Genomic DNA, 25330 nt, shown 5'->3' on the forward strand with positions numbered 1-25330 from the left:
ATAAATTAAACCTGTCCAATTTAGATCGTTCAGCAAGCCGGCAAACGAGTATCTGACATAGGCCTATTATTGTCAGATAATAAAGACTGATCAGCTATAATGACTGATAAAAACTGTTCAGTCTATTATATTGAGTGGCGATCAGAAACAATGCTCCCCATTCCCCTGTATCGATCACAATATTTGTGAAATAAAGTAAACGCTATTGTTTATTGTGTACAATATTTATTAACCATATATATCAAAATATATCGATGATGATGTTCAAAAAGACGCCAATAACATTAACATCCGTCAAAACTATATATGGTTTGCCTAGATTGTGTGTGCCTAAAACGTGTGTGGTTCTACGGGCCTGCAGCTGGATATTATTGGTGATAGACGGCAATAACTAAAAAACCTCTAACCCTAAAAAGATCTAAAGTGTGTTTCCTACAAAAAGACAAAGCTGGTTATGTTTCACAGCTGTCTTTTTCTTTTTTTCGCTCCATATTACGACCACTGCTCCATTTGAGCCCTCGCAATATGCGTTTAGCCAAAAGAGCTCATTTTGGAAGGGCACTTTCTATCCATGACTAAAAGGGGCATGTGCACTGCACAGTGTGTGCTGCCCTGTGTGTGCACCAAACGTGGTTGTATTTACATTAAACGCATAATGCGAGTAAAGGGCTTGTTTCAAAATAACTTTTTAGAAAATTGTCATTCAGCATAAAAATGTTTGAAAAATGAAAGACTTACTCTGTATTTTTACTTTTTAACCTCATTATTTCATTTGAAAACCTGATTTAAAGTATACTGACAAAGTATACAGATTTTAAAATGACAATGAATTAGCATTTTAGTGGGTGTTTTTTTGTAAATCATGGTAAATATGTAGGATAGATATTGTTTTTTACACTGAATGTTATTTTATTGATTTATTGTATTATAAGCTGTATGACACTTACTGCTTTGATGCTTGAAACCCATCTTTGACTTTTAATTAGGGTTTTTTTTTTTTATAAACACACATATTAAAAATTAATTAATCATTTTAAGGCTTCTTTTATGTTGTCATTTAGTATCTGAAATGTGCTGATTTAACAAAAGTTTCAGGCAGTTTCACGATGTGTTACTCTGATAAAACACCTCATTAAGCTGAAGCAATTAAATCCCTTCTTTGTTAAATGAATTGGGCTGTGTTTGTGTGCAGAGACTCTCTCGGCTGATCCGGAGGTTCTGCTGCAGATTGATGGTGTAACTGAAGACAAACTGGAGAAATATGGAGCTGAGTTTATTGAACTGCTACAGAAATACTCTGAGTGGCAGCTACCTGGTGAGGCTCTGACAACACACACTGCTCATCTTCACATAAATTAGGTTCTGAACATGAACCAACTAAATAATCACGTTCCTTTTTGAAACTTTTTTTAAGAGACTAATATCCCAAGTAGATCTAGCTAAACTTGAAGCAAATGTAAAAATGCAAATATATGAATCTCTTACCTTTGGTTGGATTATTTAGGTAGTGCTGTACAAATTAGATTTATAACATTAATGTAAATACAATAATTGTTTATTTTAAATTAGCCAAAATGAGGGACAAATTCTAAATTGAAAAGTTTATTAATGTGATTATTTATTAATAATATACAGGGTGATTTAAAAAGAATACCACAATGAATACCACAAGAAAATCTGTATTTAATCAAAACACATGATGGAATCTTGGGTAATTAATTTGAAGAGTGTTTTTCAATGTGAAGTTTTTTTCAATATTTACATTTACATTTACATTTAGTCATTTAGCAGACGCTTTTATCCAAAGCGACTTACAAATGAGGACAAGGAAGCAATTTACACAACTAAGAGCAACAATGAATAAGTACTAAAGGCAAGTTTCAGGTCTGTAAAGTCTAAGAAGGGAAGTGTTAGTAGTTTTTTTTTTTTTTTTTGTTGACTCCCTCTAAACTCCCTCTAAACACAGTACTCCTTCCACACTCTTTGTAGCATCTCAGGTGTAACAGTTTGTATAGTTATTCCTTGTTTTAGTTCCTCAATGTGAAACTTCAAAGTTTCCTTAAATTGATGACAGACAGAGCTTAGCTCTCCTTTTCTTCTTTGCAGAAAATCTAAATTTTCAAAGACGTGGTATTGTTTTTCAATCACCCTGTACTATAGATGCTCTGATTTTACTGGCTGATATTTAGATTAATTATATTCTTTTAAAATGCACTTTCTCTTAGTAGTGTATATTCCAGAATGGAATTGTTACCTTTTTACCATCTGAAACGGCTTCAATTCATGTCAAGTATGTACAAACAAATTTTAGTTTGATGCTGAATCCACCATCTCGCTTTTAGCTTTGCATTAAATGAATTTGTTTAGGTTTTATTTAGGTTTAGAATAAATGTTTATAGTAAATGCCACTCTATATTTTTTAATTGTATTGCTATTTTTAATTAATGGTCATTTGAAAAGATCTGTTGATAATTGATGGATTGTAAAAAACTATAATTTTTTTTTTTTTTTTTACTATTGTTTGGCTTGTTATTAACTAGCCAAAAAGATTCAGATGGCTGTGCCCACTCATGCGCGAAGAATTAGGTCAATAGTATGAGTTTAAATTGTTATAGTAATAGTATTGTTTTTACAATTTGTTTTTACGTTACACATTTGGATGTGTGTACTATAAAGCTAAATATTATGTCAACTCCCAAGTTTACATTTACTGAAAACTCCTAAATATGTCAGTGTGTTTTAAACTCAATTTTATTTTTTTTTGAGGACATTGATGGATATTTATTGATAATTCATTGATAGTTGATATATTTATACACTTTCTTTTGATTGGCCAGTGTGTCATGATTTAACAAGATATTTTCAATGGAAGAGATTTTTTTTTTTTAAGAAAATTATTTTTTAGTCTCTGCTTCAGTTAAATGTTGTAATTTTAAAACTTTTATCTCTCTCCTTCCTCTAGACAGATTGTATCATTTGGTCAACACATTGGCATGTTGTGTTTTCTTCACTTAAATGCACACCTGCAGAAATCATTTTCATGGATGAGCTAAAGTGTTCTAGAATAATTATAATGGTGGTATGAAGCAGAGTAAAAGGCTAGAAGCTGTCAAAATGATTTAGATTTGTTAAAATGCTGCTCTATGCAATCTAATGAAACACAACATATTAAAGCGACTTGGGTGTTTTCTATCTAACTAAAACAGAAATTGATGTTGTATGACATAATTAGCTTATTGTCATTAGCATTAACGGAGTCCATGTGACTAGTTAAATTAGTGCTTATTTCTCCATATTTGAACATTCTTTGACACATTTGGGATAATGGAGGTACTTCAGTTAGCAAAAAATATAACAATGTTACAATGATTTCATAATGTTTTAATTCAAATATTGTACATACGCCTTTTAATTCCTTAAATGATCACCATTTGCTCTTGAAAAGCACTTTAAAAATGCTAAATTTAGCCTGCCAAAACCCTGAGTAAGTACACATTACTTTATTAGAACTGACCAAAGATGACACACTCAGAAGAAGACAGACTGCAGTTTTGATTTGGCAAGGTCTGCTCATAAACTGGCATTGTAAAGCAGCTCGTGTATCTGCCAGCTCAAAACTGCAACCTATAAAGCAGCTGAATGAAGCATCTGAAGAGACATGATGTCCCCTCTCTCTCTCTGCAGCTGAAGCACAGGCTGAGAGTTCAGGCTGGATCGACACGACCAGAGGCCATCAAAATGATGAAGACGACAACGATGATGATGATGAAGGAGGTGGGGATGTCACATCGACATATTTCAGAAGCAACTCTGGACGAGGAGCCAAGAGAAAGCAAGGCTCTTACTCCAGAAAACCCAAACGAAGAAAAGGCTCCAGTGGCCAGAACTCCTCTGCAAAAGGGTCAGCATGTCTCTTGTATGTGTGACTTGTCATATTAGCTTTATGACATCAGAGTAACTTCCCCTGTCCTTTCTTATTGTAGTGGATATAGCAGTAACTGGTCTTCATCACGAGGAGGAGGAAGAGGAGGTGGATATAGGGGTGGCAGTCGAGGAGCAGGCCGAGGCTCCAGATCTGCTCCTTCAGGCTCGGCAGCAAAAAGGCCGGGCTTCATGTCGTTACCAACACCGCAGGCTGCTGCTCGTCCATTCCTCAAACCATCCTTCTCACACCTCTAGACAACAACATATTTCAGCTGGAAACATCAAGTACATTCCCTTTGTTAATAATTGTCATTTAAATGCATTTTATATATGTATATTTTAATAAATACTTTGTTTTGTGGACTTTTGTTTAATTTTAGTATAATATTGTTGCAAAAATTAAATGTAAAATATTTGTTTTAAAATATGAAAGCTTGTGCTTATATTGTGACTTTCTTAACATAAAAACAAAAATCGCCCCATCACTACAGATTGCTATAGATTGAGATGTCATTATAATTTGAAGTACCTTTTTGACAATAGTTTAGGGGAAAATGCCAGATAACCAGTGGCATTTAAATAGAATACCACCATTTCACTGGTATATTCTCTAAAATATTGTATTAAAAGGGTTGTATGTAATTGACCCTCTAATTTCTTTCTCACAATTTAAAATGTATTCATTTTAATGTGCCTTGTAATATATATTGTGACAATATATAATGTTGATATACACTCACCGGCTACTTTATTAGGTACATCTTACTAGTACCGGGTTGGACCCACTTTTCCATTCAGAACTGCCTTAATCCTTTGTGGCATAGATTCAACAAGGTACTGGAAATATTTTTTATAGATTTTGGTCCATATTAACACGATAGCATCATGCAGTTGCTGCAGATTTGTTGGCTGCACATCCATGATGCGAATCTCCCGTTTCATCACATCCTAAAGGTGCTCTATGGGATTGAGATCTGGTGACTGTGGAGTCCATTTGAGTACAGTGAACTCATTGTCGTGTTTAAGAAACCAGTAAGGGGTGATTCACGCTTTATGACATGGCACGTTATCCTGCTAGAAGTAGCCATTGGAAAATGAGTACACTATGGTCATAAATGGATGGACATGGTCAGCAACAATACTCGGGTAGGCTGTAGCGTTGACTTAATGCTAAATTGGTACTAATGGGCCCAAAGTGTGCCAAGAAAATATCCCCCACACCATTACACCACCACCACCAGCCTGAACTGTTGATACAAGGAAGGATGGATCCATGCTTTTATGTTGTTGACACCAAATTCTGACCCTGCCATCCAAATGTCACAGCAGATATTGAGACTCATCAGTCCAGGCACATTTTTCCAATCTTCTATTGTTCAATTTTAGTGAGCCTGTGTGAATTGTAGCCTCAGTTTCCTGTTCTTAGCTGACAGGAGTGGCACCCGGTGTTTTTTTTTTCTTGTGTGCCTACAGAACTGCCACTCACTGGATATTTTGTCTTTTTCAGACCACTCTCTGTAAACCCTAGAGATTGTTGTGCATGGAAATCCCAGTAGATCAGCAGTTTCTAAAGTACTCAGAACAGTCCGTCCGTCTGTCACCAACAACCATGCCACGTTCAGTCACTTAAATCACCTTTTTTCCCCATTCTGATGCTCGCTTTCAACTGCAGCAGATCGTCTTGAATGCACCGAGTTGCTGCCATGTGATTAGCTGATTAGAAAATTGCGTTTACAAGCAGTTGGATGGGTGTACCTGTGAGGGTGTATAAATACTGGAGAATGTAATAATGTAATAGTAAATGTAATAATATTTGTTGGGTTCAGATTACTCAATATAATGTTTTTCAGAATCAATTGTTCTTATACAGTGTGTCACAGCAGATGAAAAAACAAACACCACATCTGGGACACTGATGTACTAACATAAAAATTACTTTTATTTTAATTTAATTTTATTTATTTATTTTTGGTCCTCCATGCCTGGTTCTGTTATGTTTTTCATTTCCCAATGCACAGAAGCTCTTCCATACACACCTTTCAAACATGGATAAATGAAAAAGTGAGACCATCATGTTGCCAAATTTTTTCAATGAAATGCCACTGTCAGGTATGCATTTTTTTGGAGGATTTTTGGGTGATGATTACCTGTATAAAATACATTTCTTAAGTAGCTGTTTGTTTCTGGAAATTGAGTAGGAATAAAAACTGCATAAGCTGACACCGTAACTAATAACAGAGAAAAATATAGTTTTATATAGTGTAGTCTGAACCCAGGATAAATGAAAATAACTTTGATGTCCAATCCAATCGATTCATTTGATAATGAAAATGGTTTGTTCGTTCAAAAAGCCATCAAACTATCTGGGTGACCTGATTTTTTCTTTCCCTACCTGCAAAATCCTGGAGGGATTTACAGTAAATCCTGCAGTTTTTTTTTTAAATACTAGTGGGAAGGACATTCGTGTTCTTCCAATCTCCTTTTTTCATCTTCGGAACACAAATGTAGATATTTTAGGTTAAATCAAAGACGTCCCTCTCATCTGTACAGTAGATGGCAACTGTCCTGGCAAATTCAAAGTCTGGTAAGAGAACCCAAAACATTCCACGTGACTTCAGTGGCTCAACTGTAATCATACAAAACTCCAAGAATACTTGTGGCAAAAAACGTTCAGACTTTGTTTGCCAGTGTCTTGCACTTTAGATTTGGGTTTGTGTTTACTATAAGCAATATAATGCTTGTTTGTCACACTACTGGCTTGAATGTCAAATGGTGTATATTGCCCATTTGGTGTAAATGCACACCCTTGTCTGATGCGGGAGATAAGATCTATGTTTCACTATGTTTGTTGTTTTTGTTGTTGTGCACAAGTGTTCTTGGAGTTTCATATGATGACAGTCATGAAGTCGTGTGGAATGTTTTGAGAATGATTTGGGTTTTATTTCTGGACTTTGAATGCCTCAGGACCATTACTCTCTATGGAGGATAAGAGAGCTCACAGAATTTATCTAAAATATCTGAATTTGTGTTCCATAGACAACATAATCAGGGTACTTTTGATTAGCTATTAACAGGTAATTAATAACAGAATTTTTGTTTTTAATTAAACCATGCTTAAATGGGAATGTGTCTGTTTGAGATCTGATCATAACTTTGTAAACAGGGCTATACAGAAAGGCATTATTATCTGTACATCACACATTTAATAAGCTATAAACCACAAGATATCATAAACACTTTTGAATGTTTATTTCAAGTTTGAATATTTCCATGGCACCAGTTACAAGGGACTATCAGTGAAACAATTTCTTATACCATTTTCATGGAAGGTTTCCTACAGTACAAAGATGATGACTTTGGAATGAATCTGACTTAACAGGAACTGCATTTGGCACATAAACGCTGTATATATTTTAATATTCATATATTAAGGAACTAAACAGCGACATTCTGTCCCAAATAGAAAATATACATATTACAGAAAAACACGCCCACAAACACGCATCTATGCATCAACACATGTGCATGTAAATGCATAGCTGTTGAGGGGACTGGCAAACTGACAGAAGCACAGTACAGTAAATGAAGCGTGATGCCACCAATGATATTTACTGGACCTCAGCGCCATAGTGGATCTTAAAGCTACGGTTCAGGTGAAGTCAGATTTTACCAAATAATTTGGGAGACTGTATGCAAGCATGTAAGGGCCATTCATCCTGATGATGATGATGAAGTTTGAAGTCCCTGGTAGAATGATCATCAAAATTAAACCAAACTAATTGAAGAGGCATTTGGAGGACTTCTTGACTTTAATAGCAATGAAGATCAGCAGCTGTAGCCAACATTCCGAGATCTTGAACAATTAAACATCTTTGAAGGGTTGATATGACTCATCATTTTATACATGCTATTGTATACATTTTTAAGCCCGAGATTTACAGTAATACTCCTGAAAACCTACTATTCATTTGATGTCATGGTAAATGTTCAGGTTCCACTTAACCTTCTCTATGCACTAAGCAGAATGAAATTGATTCTATACAAAGTTCACAGAGGGACCTTGTACAATAACCCAGTTAGTTTCAAGAAATGATGATCCAGTTTAGCCAGTTTAGCTGGCAATTGTCCTTTATAAGACCCTTTCATTCATCACAGTCAAACCTGGCCATTCCGTACCGTACAAGAAAACTATCTAGAGACAAAAGTAAAAAGTAGGAGCCTACAAGGACAGTAGTAGCAATTGCCCTTGAGTCATTGAGCCTGCGCTAGTTTAAATGTGTGCAATGGGATTTCAAGGACGAAGAGAAACATAGGGTTCAGGATCCAAACAAGATGACAAGTGCTTACAATGAGTATAAAATGTAGCAAATTTTGGCAATAATCATCATACAAAATGAGTCGTTTAGTTAAAATCGTGTCCAACTCCAATTAAATGGATTCATTCCAAACTCCTTAGAAAACAGCAGGTAGTCTGACTTGCTACACAACAGCACAAAAACCACCAAAACGATTCATTCCAAAGAATTGGGGTATTGCTTATTGAATGGTGCTGCCATGCAGGACTGACCACTGAAGCTACATAATGCTGTCAATGAGTAAAATCCAGTCTTTTCCCAAACCCCTCCTGCTCAAATCCCGCCAGCCTTTCTGATATTCTGAACCAAATTCCTTCATCAATGGCATGCAAGTGGCCATCAGTTCTATTATTGTACTGCCAAAACAACCATTAAATCAGATTATTCAAAAAATATAAATGGACTTAAGTGCCACAATGCTGTATTATTTGGCACATTGGAGATGTTATAAATGCATGCATGAATACTTCTCATTGTAAGAGACATGCATCACTCCAATGGGTCTCTCTCTCTCTTTCCCATGTATTAGCAGTTCCAACAGTTTTCGCTACTGTTTCCAATGAACCTTTTTCTCCGGTAATGGTGGAAGACAGTAGTTCTATGAAGTGGTTATGCAAACATTACTATTACACTTCTTAAAACATCTCTGACAGTAATTAACCAAGTTCACTAGCACCAAATAGGCTTCATTGTTTCTGACCTCATACACGACAGCAAGTTGTGATGGGTGGCTCAAAATATGTTCTTTTTAAATACCAGCACTATTTAAGCCACAAAATAATGCTATAATGAAGCTTGTTGAATACCAATGAAAGATCTAAAACACCCCGCTTTGTATAATAATGAATTACTACAAGTATCTCAATCCTGCTCTTAATTGAACTGTACACAGAAATCCAGTCTTTGTGAATGCTTTAATTCACATCCTCTATTTTCCAAAATGCAAAAACAATTATATCATAGCAATTTCAAAAGGACAGGCATAAGAGGTGGTGTATGGTAAAAATTCCTGTCCAACTGGCATGCCACTGGAAGAATGGTGTCTTTAAATAAACACTAAAGACGTCTTAGACTAGTCAGGACAAGTGTACTGAAGACTTGACCTTTTAGTACATATTGCCAAAAATGAGCATATACACACACGCACACAGCCTTTCAGATAAACTGCGTATTAACTGATTGTGTTCAAATGCAGGGCCTTTACCAATATACAAAGCACAGGGACTGTTTTTTCATTGCTGGTTAAGTGACTGAATTGGAAATGGATTGTGGATTTGGTTTTAAAAAAACTCTTTCTTTTGTCTCCCTTGACAGATATGCCACATATTCTAGACCTCATCTGAAACACAGAGCTAAAAAAGGTATAATTTAATTTTCAATAACAAAATAACATTTCAGTATCTGTTAAAATATACATGGAAAAACTGTCGATATATTAGGAAACTAACTACTTTGTACAAAAAGTACAGCATTATTATTGTAATTAAGAATAATCATAGCATGATCTCCACAAATTACAAACATAAGAGCAAGGCTGATATGGAATAAAAAAATACTTTATACAATGGGATTTCTTTCTGTTCAGAAAGACTCAAGATGGAAAATTCAAAAATAATCATAATAATAATGAAGCAAATGCACATACTCAAGAAAACAAAATATGCACTAATTTCTTAAACCAATCCCTTGCAGTATTGCACATCTACTGTAGCTAGACTTGATCTATGGGTGCTAGTTGCTTTTAAATCAGTCATGAAAACCTCTTTAACATATACTGACACTATTGGGTCACGTGACAGAACACAATTTATACCAATCCATTTTTTGAATCCATTAGAAAGAACCTTTTTTTTTATGATTTCTACTTCACAGCTTGCTATCGAATAAACACTAGTATAGTCCTAAAACGCATCGGACACCCTAAAACTCCACCAAATACAGAACTCAAAGGTACCCATTAATTTTATTAAAATAATTTCCAGTCTTTCCTCAAGTCTTACTTTCAAAATAACTTGCACATTCTTACCTTACATATAACCCTCTGCTGATCTGATCATTGATGTGGTAAATTATAGCAGCTTTCAGAAAATCATTAAGTATTAAATGACTGGTGATATGAATAATGCATAAACTCAGAAAAGCATTGGTTTCCCACATTCTCATACTTTCCAAACCCACTATACTGTATCAACTTATCTCTTTCCTCCACATTTAATAAGACTTTAACAAGTATTATTGTAAAATAAATATAAATGAAGGCAACGTTCTCGTTGCAACAAAATATTTCATATTTCCTATTTGAGGAACAATAAAATCTTCTCAAGTCTTTGAATTTTTTTCTTTCTTTTTTTCTTTTTTTGTAAAAATAAAATACCTGAAATGACCTGAAATCCAAAAAGTGGAAATCAAAAGCAAAATAAAAATGAAAAAAAAAAAAAGACGAAAAAATTAAAAATGGAGGGGGAGAAAGAACTTAAAGTGGAAGAGAAGAGGAGCTGTGGGCCTGGTAGTCCACCACCACGTGTCAGCAGGAGTGTCATGAAAGAAGCTGGGCTCATGGGACAGGTCGATGCCCTCCTTCTGTCTCTCTCGTTCTCTCCACGTGTTTAGCATCTTCTCGACCCCAACAAGGGAGGCTTTATGCGCTTTAGTGCCTCAATTTCACTTGTTAATGAGCAGCCCGCCCACCCAGCGGAGCTTGCAGGCAAACCACCGTCTGAGGGGACAAAAGTATTCGTAATGGAACTGCTCAAACTCGGGGGTCTGGCGGATATCACGTAAAATTGCAATGTCAAGATCGGACTCGGTGAGGACGATGAGGAGGAGGAGCAAGACAAAGAGGAGTCCAATGGTCACAAGGAGCAGACGGAGTACACTTAAAACAAACTTATTCACCTGTTCAGCTTCACTGAGCGGGGCCTCCCTGCCAGCGATCTGCATTGGGCCCGCCGCCCTACTGTCTGCTCCAAATTCAGCCACATCGCCCACGGTGGGCGTACCCGCCTCCGACTCCTTCTCCTCCTCTATGCTGCAGGGGGCGCCGTTGATCTGGCGTGAGACTGCCAGCTCCAGGCTGTGCTCTGCTACTGGTGTGGGCAGAACGCTGTCGGAGGGACTGTAGCTCTCATCAGAGATTATCGCTGTCCTGTCACCGGAGTCCGTCATCTGGCTTCGCGAACGTGGCATAAAGGAGTCGCCATGGGACACGGAGCGCACTGGAGTGGAGTGGGCACTGTCCCGCAAGGATTCCAGTCCTGGACAAAAGGAAGGGGAAGATATGAGAGTGAGAAAATGGCAGTTTAGTGGTTGTTAAATGTTCTTTCTTTGAGAGTTTGTTAACCTGCTTGAAATGGGTTGGCTATGAAGTGTATTTGCAAGAATTTGTGTGCATGTTTTGACAAAAAAACACATGGTTCATCAGAAAATGTAGGATTACTTTGATTTAAAATATGTAAAACCGTAGACAATTTATAAAATAATGCACGTCAGGACAGATCTTCCATATTGGTACATTCTTATAAGGCAAAACTGAATGTGAGCTTGCAAAAGATTGTAAAAAAGTCTGGCAAAGATAAAAAGGAGTCTACCCATTTACTGAAATGCTGAATTATAATATGGTTAATTGAAAATCAGTCAAAATAAAACACCAAAATAAATGAAACTCGTGCATGTTTTCAGTTACATTTTCATTTCAAAGGCTCAGACCTGAGGTCCCTTCACATCAAGAACAATAACTAAAAATACATTTACACTGATGAGCTACGACATTGCAACCGCCTGCCTAAGAAACTGTTGGTCGTCCTTGTGCTGCCAAAACAGTGCCATCCTGCTGAGGCACAGAATTTACAAGACCCCTGAAGGTGTCCTCTGGTATCTGGCACCAAGACTTCAGCAGCTGATCCTTCAATTCTTGTAGTTTGTGATGTTGATCCGTCTTGGATTGAACCAGCACATCCAACAAATTCAGTTAGGTTGAAATCCAGGTATGTAGGAGGCCTGGACACCACCTTGAACTCACCCTGTTCTTCAGACCATTCCTAAACAATGTGTGCAGCTTGGCAGGGTCCATTATCCACTTCCTCAAGAAGACAACTTTGGGATGAAAGAGCATACCTGTTATTTAATAGGTTTGGATAGACATCACTATGCTGCTGTTTCACCTAGCGTTCTGAAAAGATCTCCTTCCACACTATACTGCTGAAAACGCACATCTCGTGACAGCCTACACTGCAGCGCATGACAGTGTGTGTGATGTGCACATCTGACTCTGAGCTCCAGCAGTCAGCCCAGAGAGCAGTGCACTTCGGACAGTTTATCAAGGATGTACCACTGGATCGCGTCTCACTATAGTTGTTAAACGTGATATTTAATTAATTTTGTCTCTATAACGACTCTTCTGTCTTTTGAATCTATCAGGTAAGCATCAGTCACAGCATCAGTACAATCTTCAATCTTCAATTTCGCTTTCATGCTTGTGCTTAATATTTTTAGATAAAACCTCAGATACTGTTGGTCGTGCACCTTTTTACCAACCAAGTTCATCGACGCCATTATAACGACACAGATCACTGTGCCTATTCATGCCAGAGTTCCAAAGAAAAAGTGATTGACAGGTGGTAATTTGTGTGTGACTTATCTTTATTTATTTATGATTTGGTAATGGGTAAAACAAAGACCATGCAGGTAGTTTAAACGGTAGGCTACAAATAATTTGTTAGGAACTAATTAATTATTCAAAACAATTTATTCACTGCCGCCTACGACGACAATGCTATTGTCCATCACAATGTTTCACATTAGACGTCGTACGATGCCAAATTGGTTGCAATCACCCAACCCTATTATTCAACAATGTCAAATTCACTTCAATGGTTTCTCAGCAGAACATTGTATCACACTCCCTCTGCTGACTTTGCCATAATTCAAAAGTTTACACTTAGATATGCTTAGCATTATAGCAGAATTGGCATGCTGTCCCGGGAGAGAACCCTGAGCTCGGAGATATTTGAGCCCAGGGCTCCTGCCCGGTCAATAAGCATATCAGAGGATCCGAGATCAGGAAGGTCTCGATAGTTCCCCCTTTTGAATGGGGAGAAAAAGGAGGAGATGGGGTGGAAGGGGGGATTCTTCCGAAATGAAGATAGGGAAAAAGGTTAGAAAGTGATCCATTAATAGTAGGCTAGGATCACTCGGATTGGATTATTACTGATTACAAATGAGTGGCCAGCTGTGCTCAATCATATCACGTGGTCCTCTCGAAATTAGTTTATGAAACTTCACTTCCATCGTGCATCCTGGTCCACCATTTTCTTGGCAGGTGACTACAAGTACCTTCCATTGCTCCAAGGCTTGTGTGTCCATTGTAGGCACTTTAAACTGTGGACAGGGGCCTGCATAAGTGACCAACCTGCCCATTTTTTCTGCATCCAACACAATGACTATGCATAGACTGAACTGATTGTTTATTTACCATGTGATCCAGCAGTTCTCAATCAATTCAGCAGGTTCTTGTGACTTATCACCCCCACCCCTCACTCTACACATCTTGCAAGTCTCTTGTTGTTTGTCACATCATTCAGATAACCTGATTGACTTTAAAAAGCTTCTTAAAGTTATTGTGTTCCAATTGACATGTTCCCTACAAAGTGTTCACTGCTCTCTACCTCCTGAGAAACAGGCAGCACTTGAAGTTTACTTCATTTCACTTCAATAAATATTTGCATTACACAGATTGTTGCATCTTCAGATGAATCTTCACTCAAAGAGTGAAGGGTTATATAACTATAATCATGAGATTTGCTTAAGTCACATCACTCACTTCAATTCAACTTGCAATATCCTGTGATGTCCACTTTGCACGGCACTTAAGGTTGAATGGAACAAAGCTCTGAAGCGGTAAGAGGACATTTAAAATGCAAAAAGCGGGACAGTCGTGAGAGTCAGGATTGAGAACTAGTCACGTAATCTACCCAGACCTTATTATGTGACCATATTCGATCATCTATGATATTTGCTTTACCTAAAAATGGTCAATGTATTTACCCATCAGTGTAATTCAATACCTACAACAGCACCAACACACACTAATATTGTTTTTTCATAAGCGCATACTGAAGTTATATCATCTGCCATTATAAATGCTCAAGCTATTTAGGACATGATGAAATCTGATTGGCTGTCAGTGTTTATATTATTCAATCTGAAACTGAGACCTCAAAGGGTTCATGTCATACAATCTGACAAGCAACAATTGCTAAGGACAGGGAGGGTAAAAAGGAGAAAGGGAGCACTGAGCTTGATGGGGATTATTAGAAAGGTCTCATGCAGGTGACAGAGCTAGATACTGAATCATAGGCCTGGAGTGCAGTAATGTGTTCAGAGCTCGGTAGACTAGAGTGCTAATGTGGAAAGACATTTTTCCAAACCCCCACCGGCTTCAGTAAAGCTCTGGGAATCACACATATTGACAGGCAACCGGCAGACTTACTGAGGTGCTGTAACAATTAGCAACATATGATAAATCAATAGACCTCACTATTACACAACACACATTTAAACATACAGAATGCAGAACATATTCTTAAATAGCTACACACTTAAAAGGCTCATACAGATGCAGACACATTCAAGGCAGATATAATGCAATTCAGAAGTTAGATGATATGCATATGCCAACTCAGCAGATATAAAGTCAGGTCAATTAATACTGAGACCTGCTCATTGTAATAGGGGAATAACACACCTGGCCATGGAGCAGCTGAGAAACCAAGTGTTTTTTGGTGATTTAACAAGTAGGGGGCAAATATGCAAACTGTTGTAATTCCTACGGCGTTCACCTGATTTAAGTGTAGATACCCTCATATTAAAGCTGACAATATGCAGGTAAAGCACATCTTGTTAGTTTCATTTCAAATCCATTGTGTTGGTGTATAGAGGCAAAAACGATAGAATTGTGTCCATGTGCCAGTATTTATGGACTTGAGTGTATCTATTTCTGGTCTTAAACATAACTCTAACATCCTGTTAAGAGGATTCGTCACAACAAGAGGCCACTGAGACCCTAAAGTGAGGATGCTGCAAATCTCTCATAAATCCTTGTGCTTCAGTTCTGACATAACCGCTTCCTCAAGGAGCTGAAAGTTCAGAAGCATAAGCTTTTGCTTAGATATGCTACATTTCTATTCTGATGTGAAGGGATTAGGATTTCACCTCCTGATGACGTGACATTTTACTACCCAACCAAGACTTCTCATTCACAATATTAAAGAAAAATGATCACAGATGAAAGCGCATCTGCTTTGGTGCATTTTTCAGGATTAAAAGAAGCCTGGAATTCAACAGCTCATGTAAAAGCCTACAGATGTATTTACATGTACCTCTGTATGAATAATTCATACCATTGTTCACTGCTCTCTGTTCATTATAGAAGAACAGGCAAAGACAGGCTACTTAAACATTTTCAGAGCAGAATCTGGCAGCAACCAACTAACTAGTCTATCTTTGTTTACATTAATAGCGTTCTTCTATTATCACTGTAGTCTGGAAAATATTGGATTATTTCTCTTTCTGTTTTTGATCTCTAAACTCCTGAGTTTATACACTCGCTGGCCACTTTATTAGGCACATCTTGTCATTACCTGAATGAATCCAATTTGCCTTTATTAGTGCCTTAATAGTGGCATACATTTTAGAAGTTGTTATAGTCTGCACAGATAGCCTTGTGGACAGTGTGCCAACATGAAGCGCATAATTCTCCAACTTCAAGATGTTGCTGAAAAGATCTCGTTCCACATTAATATGAGTTTTACAGTTGCTGTGGTTTTGGTTGGCTGCACATTCATGATGCAAACGCCCAAATATACTCTACTGAGCTAAGAGCTGTTGGCTGTTGTGCCGTTTAAGTTTAGTTAATATTTTGTCATGTTCAAGGCTGCAGTTTTAGATGTTTTTTAAAACTGTGACAACCTTTGTCTTCGTGGTGAAATAACTGGTAGAAGACTGATACATGTGTTGACATAAAGAAATGGACATGGTCAGCAACAATTCTCAGGTAGACTTCTATCAAGGTTACAAAAGCCACACAACTGAAACTCACTGTATATTTTGGCTCATTGGTCATTCTCTGGAAACACTATAGTGATCTGTGCATGAAAACCTCAGTATTTCAGCATTTTATAAAATAAAACTCAAACCAGACCATCTGACATCAGTAACCGAATGATTTGCCTTACTCTGAATAAAGACAATAATATGATTAAGGTGTTTACATGAGTTGCTTTTTGAATGTTCCTTTCATGATCCCATTTTACATGTAATAGCACATAATCATGTAATTTTGAGTGTTTCAGTCTTAATGTATTGACTTTAGCTGCAGTTTGGCACATTCACTTTCATTCAGGAACATTTAATGCATGCCCCCTATGATGAGCGAGATATTGGATGCGAGTATGAACTGCTGGAAGAGTGTTGTTTTAGTGGAATTTAATACCACACGCCATATGGGGAAAAAACCTCCACATTTCACGATGCAAGTGTCTGTGGTCCTTCCCTGACTCAGTAGGTGCAGAGAATAGTGTCGAACAGCCATGTGTGTATGGACAATCCTGTTGCAAAATTGCGGCAAATATCTGACGCCGGTAATAGTTTGATTGCGGTGTTTACTTGTCTGTACTGCACTTCAGTAATGCAACTAAAATCAACCTACTCCTTGTCTTAATTTGATTTCTGTTGAATTCGATAATGACCTAATCGGATTAAATTGATTAAAAATCGTGTTTACATGGTAGACTCCTCATCAGAGTACTGTCTTCATCACAGTAAAATTGGATTATTGGTCTTCATGTAAACATAATGTCATTATATCACCCAGTTTCAGATGGACAACGAAACGATTTCATCCTCCTCCAACCATCCTATGCATCTGCTTTGAATTGTTGCACTCAAATATACAAACATTTCACTTTGCATTCCTGCACCTTTTCAAGCTTCTAATGTGTTCTGTTCATAATGATCAAGACATATGGAGAATCGTTTTTAAGAAAGCCGATTCAGTCAATAAACACATCTGAATGTTTGACTCCAGTTACCCTTTTTTAAAAATATATATTGGCCTGACGGTTCACGATAAATGAGGATATAAACAGTTAAACAATTTGCAAGTATTAATTCTGAACTGATTATAAAGTGTTATTGTTGAGGCATATTAAGTTTGTCTGCATGCTCATTACACATTATCATTTGTTTAGTAAGTAGATGCAAAACACAATAGAACATTTTACTGAAAAACACGGCCCTATTAATGGCAAATGTAGAGAACTAAAAACTGTAAAGTAACCTAAAAAAAGCTTTTTAAAATATATTAATGACCTCATAGTTCAGAATGACAAAATTAAAGCGTTTTACACTCTCAAAGAGCTGTTAATGCTGGCCAAGACTAAAAACAACCAAAAAAACACTTCATTACCTGACACTTTCTATCTGTTATAACCAAAGTAATCCAATGGGGTATATTCACACAGACTTTTAAATTCAGTCAGCCAGCCCTAGGGTTTCCAGTGAATTGCCATCCTGTACAAAAATGCTGCTAGATCATCACTGCCTGGCTGAGATATGATATAAAGTGGGTATCAGACCAAACAAGAAGCATTGCATTAAATTATATTTTTCCATGCCATGTCTTTAAAATATAGATATTTATTTTACACCAGTTTTTCAATGGAGTTTCTGCGCTAACCTGCTTGTACTGATGGCACCTGTGTTCAAACGTCTGTCTTTCATTTCTTTTTACACTTTAACAACCGATTGGATGCTGTGGGGTCTATTTAACTGATTATATTTTAATTCAATTACAACATCAATGCTGTAACAGCAACCTTGTGAAATTGAAAACAGTCACATAAAGCTTTTACAGGAAGTTCATTATTGGCTGAAAAACACTATCTGTGCATGCAGTATAGTCCATTCCATCACAAGAAAATGACTAATATATCAAGAATCTGATAAACGCAGAATAGACTTTACCGAAAGCTGAGGTGTGCGCTGCATAAGATGATGAAGTCATGGGCAAAGGTGATGCCCGCAGCTGATCCTGCTGCCCCGTGAGCGCTGGGTAAAGGGGCAGCACGCCAAGAGCCTTTCCCAGCATTCGAGGCCCCAAGCTCAGCACCCGAACCTTTACATCCCGATAGCAGTGGTTGATCATGCGCAGGTGGACGTTCACCCGCGTGGTGATGCGGATCAGGCACTTCACCATGTTTATCTCCAAAAGCCAACGTCTGCAGCTGGAGTACTTATTCAGGAAGCATGCAAACAAGTCTAAACTCTGTTACCGGTGCCCTTTTTCCCACCGTGGGCTGCTGGGTAAAGGCTTGGCTGTGCTGGTAAGTGGCAGAATGGACAGAGATGGTAAGTTCTACCCCACCCAGGCCTCTCACCTCCTCCCTCCAGTGACTTAAATGGTGAGAAAGGCCCTGTCTATTTTGAGTGCAGGGTATTAATACTCCTTGAAGACTCACAGTCAGCACATGCAGGATAGCTCACTTTATCTTCACTAGCTCTCTGAAGCATTCGTTCTACAGACAAAAGCTTGACTTATGAAGATGGGCTTAAACTCCTTCTCATAAAATGTCAAATTAATATCCAGTGTTGTGCACATTACTTCCAAACTGTAATACATTACAGATGACTTATTGCTGCTATTTCAAAGTAATGCCTTAGATTACAATATTACAGTCTCAAAATTGTAATGTTCATTCATTTATTTTCTTGTCGGCTTAGTCCCTTTATTAATCCGGGGTTGCCACAGCGGAATGAACCTCCAACTCATCCAGCAAGTTTTTACGCAGCGGATGCCCTTCCAGCCGCAGCCATCTCTGGGAAAAATTGTAGTGTTACATTACTCATATTACTTTTTAGTTACTTTCACCAAAATAACTACAGAATTAGAACTTCACATTCTAAAATGACTAAATGTACTGCAGAGCATTTTACATCCAGTAGAAAGCGATAGGATGTAGAATAATGACTGTTACTTATCCAGCTACTAACAAGATAGTATATATTTGGCAACGTGAAGGCTCAAGACAATGCAAGAAAGCATGATAGTCAGGATCAAAAATGATCTGTTAAAAGTATGGTAGAGGTAAAGTAATTATCTGGCAATATCTGTGAATAGCTTGGGTATGTTCATATTAGCCACAGCAGGCCTATATGTAAACTCCAATGCCATGACAAGATGCAGATTTTTTTTATTTTCTTATTATTTTCATTATTTTATTCTCTTTAAATTCAAATGGTTCACAGGTGCTGCTGATGATGTGACAATAAAAGTGATTTGATTGACAAAACTGTCTTGCACAAGGTGAGCATGATGAACAGCTTACTCAATATAAAGTGTAATTAGAGGACCAACCCCTCAACCTCAGTCATTTAGGCCATAGAAATGATCACATAGGCTAAACATTGCCTAACTGCTTAGAAAGAAAACAAATCAAACAGAGATCTATATGCATCTAAATAGACTAAATCCACGGATGGAGAGAACTGCTTTGGCTTATCACTCTCGTCTTTATATTTCAATATATAAACCATATCAACATTCCTGGGATAACCCATTTAACAGGAGGATCTGGAGAGCAAACGCATGAAAAGAGGAGGCAGCACAAGTCACAAACTGTGAGTCTGCATCATCTGACGAAGCGAGAGCAGATCATTCGCACGTGAGCAGCCAGTGTTTTGAGTGCGTGTGTGAAGTTTTGCGCACGAGCAGCGTATATTGACAGTTTGCAAGCAGTTTTGTCTATGAACAGAGGAAACCAGCACGTGAGCAAAGAGATTTGCTCGCTCATATTACATGAATGCACCATTACATGTCTTCTGTCATTTTCATCAAATTCCTTTTTTCCTCTGCTGCGAACCGGGCTGAGCCAATAGCCTCGGACCGCGAGCTCAAGCTCAGAGGCTGAAATCATTACACGTTCAAAGTAAAAATTTCCAATAGCCAGAGGAAGATAAATGACAACACATGCATATATTCACTAACCACTAACAGGAAATAGAACTTACTTGCCATATTCTTTGTTTGTTAATGTCTTGCAGGCGAAAAGTTAATCCCAACACTGTTAATATCTGGTGTCTACAGAATGCATTTGTGAAGTTTCAGCTGAAAATATACAGATCATTCACTATAGCATCATCAAATTTGCCCCTATTTGTGTGCAGGCTAAAACACCGTTTCTGTGAATGTTCCTTTAAATGTAAATGAGCTTCTGTTTTTTAGAAGAGGGCGGAGCTATCGCACACTATTCTGTCACTACAGAAACAACAAAACAAATAAATATTATTCAGCCAAATTGGCAGAATTTACCAGTAGTAGATTACAAGCATATATAATCAAACCACAGTCAAGCAATGATTGAGAGGAAAATCATCATCAGCATTGTTATCATCAGTATTTTTCTCCAAAAATTCCATGACTTTTTCAGGACTTTCAAGTCCAAACCTTACATTTAGGGTTGAGTACTGAAACCCGGTGCCATGAGCGAGAGCGACTCTTCAGATCAACACGCATGATCACATTCTTTAAATTTGCTTAAACTAAGCGTTCTAAAGTGTATTTTACAAGCAATGATTCTGACAATGCAACGTGAAGCAGATGCTTTACAAAAGTTGCGTGTTAGGGGGAAACACATCAACTTAAAGGCAGAAGAATGCACTCTGAAAAGCTTGCGACATCATCTGGCACTTTCAATGAGTATGTACATGGACACCAATGCTTCGATTTTAATATGATTAAGACAATACTCTGATTAAGAGTCTAGACTACCATGTAAACAGTGATTTTGATTACCTTAAAGGACCACAGACACCTGCATTACAAAATGCAGAGGTTTTTTCTTTCCCTTCAATTCTCATCAAATTTTATTAAAAGAGCACTCTTCCACCAGCCCTTACTTAATGCTCGCATCAAATACCTGTTTGTCATAGGGGCATGAATGAAATGTTCCTGAATGAAAGTGAAACTGCAGTTAAAGTCTAAAAATAAAAAATGAAACCTGAAATTACATGAAACTGGAGGAAACATGGATAGCGTGATGACGCAATCGATCTATGTACTATAACATGTAAGATGGATCATGAAAGGAACATTCAAACAGCAACTCATGTAAACACCTTAATCATAATATTGTCTTATTCAGATTAAGACAAATCATTAGATTACTGATAACCATGTAGTCCCAACCCTAGAAAAAAGGAGTTCAGTATTTGATGACAGCCTTTCCACAGGCTAGTAGTAAGTTAAAGTAGTTGCATAATACAAATCTTAAATTCATGCGATATGAATATGCATATATTGTTAAAAGTTATTGTTATATTTATTTAACTATTAAAGTTATTGTTTAAAAGATTGTCAAATAAAAGACTTTTCTAGAGTCATCCACTTTAATTTTGTGGCTCAGAAATATCGGTTCAGGCACCGGTTTCAGCACTGGTACCGTTTTAAAAGTATCAATTTAGCACCGGTATCGAAATAACCCCAAACGATACCCAACCCAACTCACATCACGGTCACATCATAAGTATTCTGCTTTCTCGGTTATGAAACGCATTACAAAAAATTATTTAGTTGATGAGACTTAGTTTTCTCATCCTATGAGAAGTCTCTGCTTCTGAATTATTAGAGATGTCCTCACTGCAGTCTGTAACCATAATGCCGTACTGGACCAGTTCCACTACATAGTGGACATTGTACCGCCCAATAAGGTAACGCCAATGCTTCTATGACGGTTGGGTTTAGGGTAGGGGAAAGTGTAGGCGATCGTCCATTATATAGTTGACCTGGTCCAGTACATCAACAAGCGAGTTCACAGCTGGGAGACAGGGAGGCCTGTCTCAAATTATTTGATCAAGCTGTGAGTCCATGCAGTAGTTAGGTGTTCATGATGGGCCATGGCACTGGTAGTGTAGTCAGAAGTACCAATTTCTAAGTGTCTCTACTGAAATGAGAAAAAAAAACAATAGCAAAAAAGGAGGGGGGTTGTCATGACCTTTAAAGCTCTTATGAGAGAGAGTGGCTATGAAAGCAATGCCTTACTCCACCCATGTTTTATGTGTAATGTTATGCAATTGTTTATATTTTGCAAGGAAATAAAATTGTCACATATCACTGTACACATAACAATTTTCATGTAAACTCACTCGTGAACTCGCATAAATAAGATCATGTGAACACATACATGTCTGCTCTGTGTTTTCTCGCCTTAAGTTAATACGTTTGTGTAGTTGCTGTGAAGTAAAGTTCAGAATTGAGTCTTACTTATGAAGCAGTCTGGCATTGAGTATATTTTGTCCAAATACTGTAAAAGGTTCCACTTTATAATAAATGCCTTATTTAATATGGTCTTGCACTGAAACTAATCATTTGCTACAATGTACTTATTGTGTAAATACATGTTTATACTTTACGCTTGATTGTAATTAATATCTGTAATTATATTTATAATTACACTGCTGACCGTGCCTTAAACCTTAACCTACACATACCACCAAACATTTCCCTAACCTTACCCATAACCCACCTCAATGGCACCAGAAGTGTTCTGTAATACATTATAACACATTAAGTACATTGCTTTTATATTTTAATGTAGTACATGGTACTGTAGTTAAGGCCACTTAGTGGGTCAAAACTTTATTTTCTTTCATTTTATCCAAAACATTAATCCACCACAGAGTCCTGTGATGTCAGGAGTCTGTGCAGATGATTATGTTTGTTAGTTCAGCTAACAACAGCACACTGGTAATGTTTTACCAGTAAATTTACAATAAGTAAAGTGAAATGGTGAACTGCTGCTGTGGCACAGTGGGTGGAAACATACAGATTAGGGAATTATATATATATATATCATTATAATTATAATATATTTTATATACAATCCCCTACCAATGTCACTAGAGGAGCGAATTTTCTACAGCAGTTTTTTTCACATTCATCATGTCATAAAAATTGCTTCTTTTTTTGTCTAAGTGTCTATGTACAGTTGAAGTCAGAATTATTAGCCCCTTTGAATGATTAGCCCCTATTTATTTTTCCCCCAATTTTTGTTTAACTGAGAGATTTTTTTGCAACACATTTAAAAACATAATAGCTTTAATAACTCATTCCTTATTTGATCTTTGCCATGAAATTATTGTATAATGATGGTTTGTTCTGTAGACTATCAAAAAATATATAGCTTGAAGGGGCTAATAATTCTGACCTTAAAATCTTTTATTTTTTAAACAATATTATCAGACACACTGTGAAAATTTCCTTTTATTCTAGCCAAATAAGATTTCCTCCAGAAAAAAAAACAAAAAAAAAAACAATATTATCTGACTTACTAATTTCCTTGCTCTGTTAAACATCATTTGGAAACATTTAAAAAGAAAAAAACTATTCAAAGGGGCTCTAATAATTCTGACTTGAACTGTATGCGATATTGGTCTGTGCTCAGTGTAATATTGCTTTGAGTTGGCAGAGATGCTGAAGTCTATCAGTCTGGTATATGAGATTAACTAGTGGGCAGAGGACGGTGGTAAGCCTCAAATGGGTGGGGCAAGATGGCACAGCTGGTGGCACAGGGAAGTGTTAGAACTGACTGTACACAGCTGGCACAGAAATAGAGTGGTGTGAGTGACAGGAGCATCTGTATGTCCACTCCTGTGCTTCAGCCTCAAGTTACTGCATGCGGTCAACTTGGCAACGTTCTGAATGCGCATATGCATATAGAGTGTATATAAATAAATAATTAATGAATGTTTAATCATATTTAAATGATGTGTTTTATATATATATATATATATATATATATATATATATATATATATATATATATATATATATATATATATATATATATATACTGTATATATAAACTGTTTAGTTAACCTAATTAACCTAGTAAAGCCTTTAAATGTCACTTTAAGCTGTATAGAAGTGTCTTCAAAAAAATCATTAGAAATGAGTTATTAAAACTATTATGTTTAGAAATGCGTCAAAAAAAAATATTCTCTCCGTTAAACAGAAATTGGGGTGGGGGGGGGAATAAACAGGGGGGCTAATAATTCTGACTTCAAATGTATATCCACTTTTATAAACACAAATACACATTGGATAGAAATGTAAAATAAAATAAAATAAACAAATTAATATAATTTTTAAATATGTAAAATATATGTTAAAACTGCACAGACACTGTTGCCATCCTAATATCTTCTTGACCTCTCCTTTATATCTTTATGGCATGAATTTCCATTAAATCATGTGTTCCCAAACTTTAGCTTTGCTATTTTCCACAGCATTTTGATCATATTTCAAAACATTCAGTACTGTGACATTTAGCTCTGTGCCTATGCTTCCAGCTGAACTCGTGCTTAAAACTGGACTCTCACCTTCCATGATGGAGATGTGTACCGCTCTCCGGCGGGTGCGAGGGACACTGCTTAGTCGCGGCCCGTGAGTGATAGATGGACAGCTCCTGCTGGGCACCAGGCCAGCCCTGTGACACATACACATACAGTACTGGATCCACACACACATTTATCACATTACAGTACATCTCCTAATGACAGACAGCAGTCTCTCTATCATGCATGTGGACAAAACACACACTGAATAAACGTAAATATATACGTTTAGCACTCATGCATACCTGTGTATTTCTGGAGGCTCCCTTTTAATTTTTGCACTCTGCTCCATTACCTCTTTGGCTACTCTTCCACTGAAATTAAACAAAAACTAGTTATAAAAGCTTCACCCCTGCTAGAGTGAAATATTTTGCCATCATTTTCACTAATGAAAGTAAATGTAAATCTAACTGAAAGACCGCTTCGTACAGACACAAACAAAACTAGTTCTGTTTGCATTCACACTTCAGCCGAAAAGTAAACTTTATATTATACTATAGTCTAGGATTTTACATTAGTAGTACATCCCATTAGTTCATGTAATTACTAACATGAACTATATTTCATTCGTTTTCTTTCAGGCTTAGTCCCTTTATTAATCTGGG

General features: G+C 37.0%; 2 protein-coding genes across 7 annotated transcripts in view; one reads left to right on the top strand and one right to left on the bottom strand.

Moving 5' to 3' along the window:
• blm (BLM RecQ like helicase) overlaps nt 1–4287 on the top strand; it is a 29569-nt gene extending 25282 nt beyond the window's left edge. For all 5 annotated transcript variants that reach the window (XM_087293216.1, XM_087293218.1, XM_087293214.1 and 2 more), the window contains 3 exons: nt 1193–1315; nt 3685–3901; nt 3984–4287. In XM_087293216.1, the coding sequence (XP_087149342.1) occupies nt 1193–1315; nt 3685–3901; nt 3984–4179 (536 nt within the window). In that variant the 3' untranslated portion in view covers nt 4180–4287. The remainder of the gene's footprint in view (nt 1–1192; nt 1316–3684; nt 3902–3983) is intronic.
• Nucleotides 4288–7149: 2862 nt separating this feature from the next.
• frmd5a (FERM domain containing 5a) overlaps nt 7150–25330 on the bottom strand; it is a 222951-nt gene continuing 204770 nt past the window's right edge. The window contains exons 12-15 of one of the 2 annotated variants that reach the window (XM_087293235.1): nt 24971–25039; nt 24711–24817; nt 11175–11533; nt 7150–10995 (exon numbers count right to left, since the gene is read on the bottom strand). In XM_087293235.1, the coding sequence (XP_087149361.1) occupies nt 10948–10995; nt 11175–11533; nt 24711–24817; nt 24971–25039 (583 nt within the window). In that variant the 3' untranslated portion in view covers nt 7150–10947. Of the gene's footprint in view, nt 11534–24710; nt 24818–24970; nt 25040–25330 lie in introns of both variants that reach the window. The other variant, XM_087293234.1, reaches the window with a different exon arrangement.

This window comes from Danio rerio, chromosome 18 (assembly GCF_052040795.2).
Source record: "Danio rerio strain M-AB ecotype USA chromosome 18, GRCz13ab, whole genome shotgun sequence".
NCBI classification, from domain to species: Eukaryota; Metazoa; Chordata; class Actinopteri; order Cypriniformes; family Danionidae; genus Danio; species Danio rerio.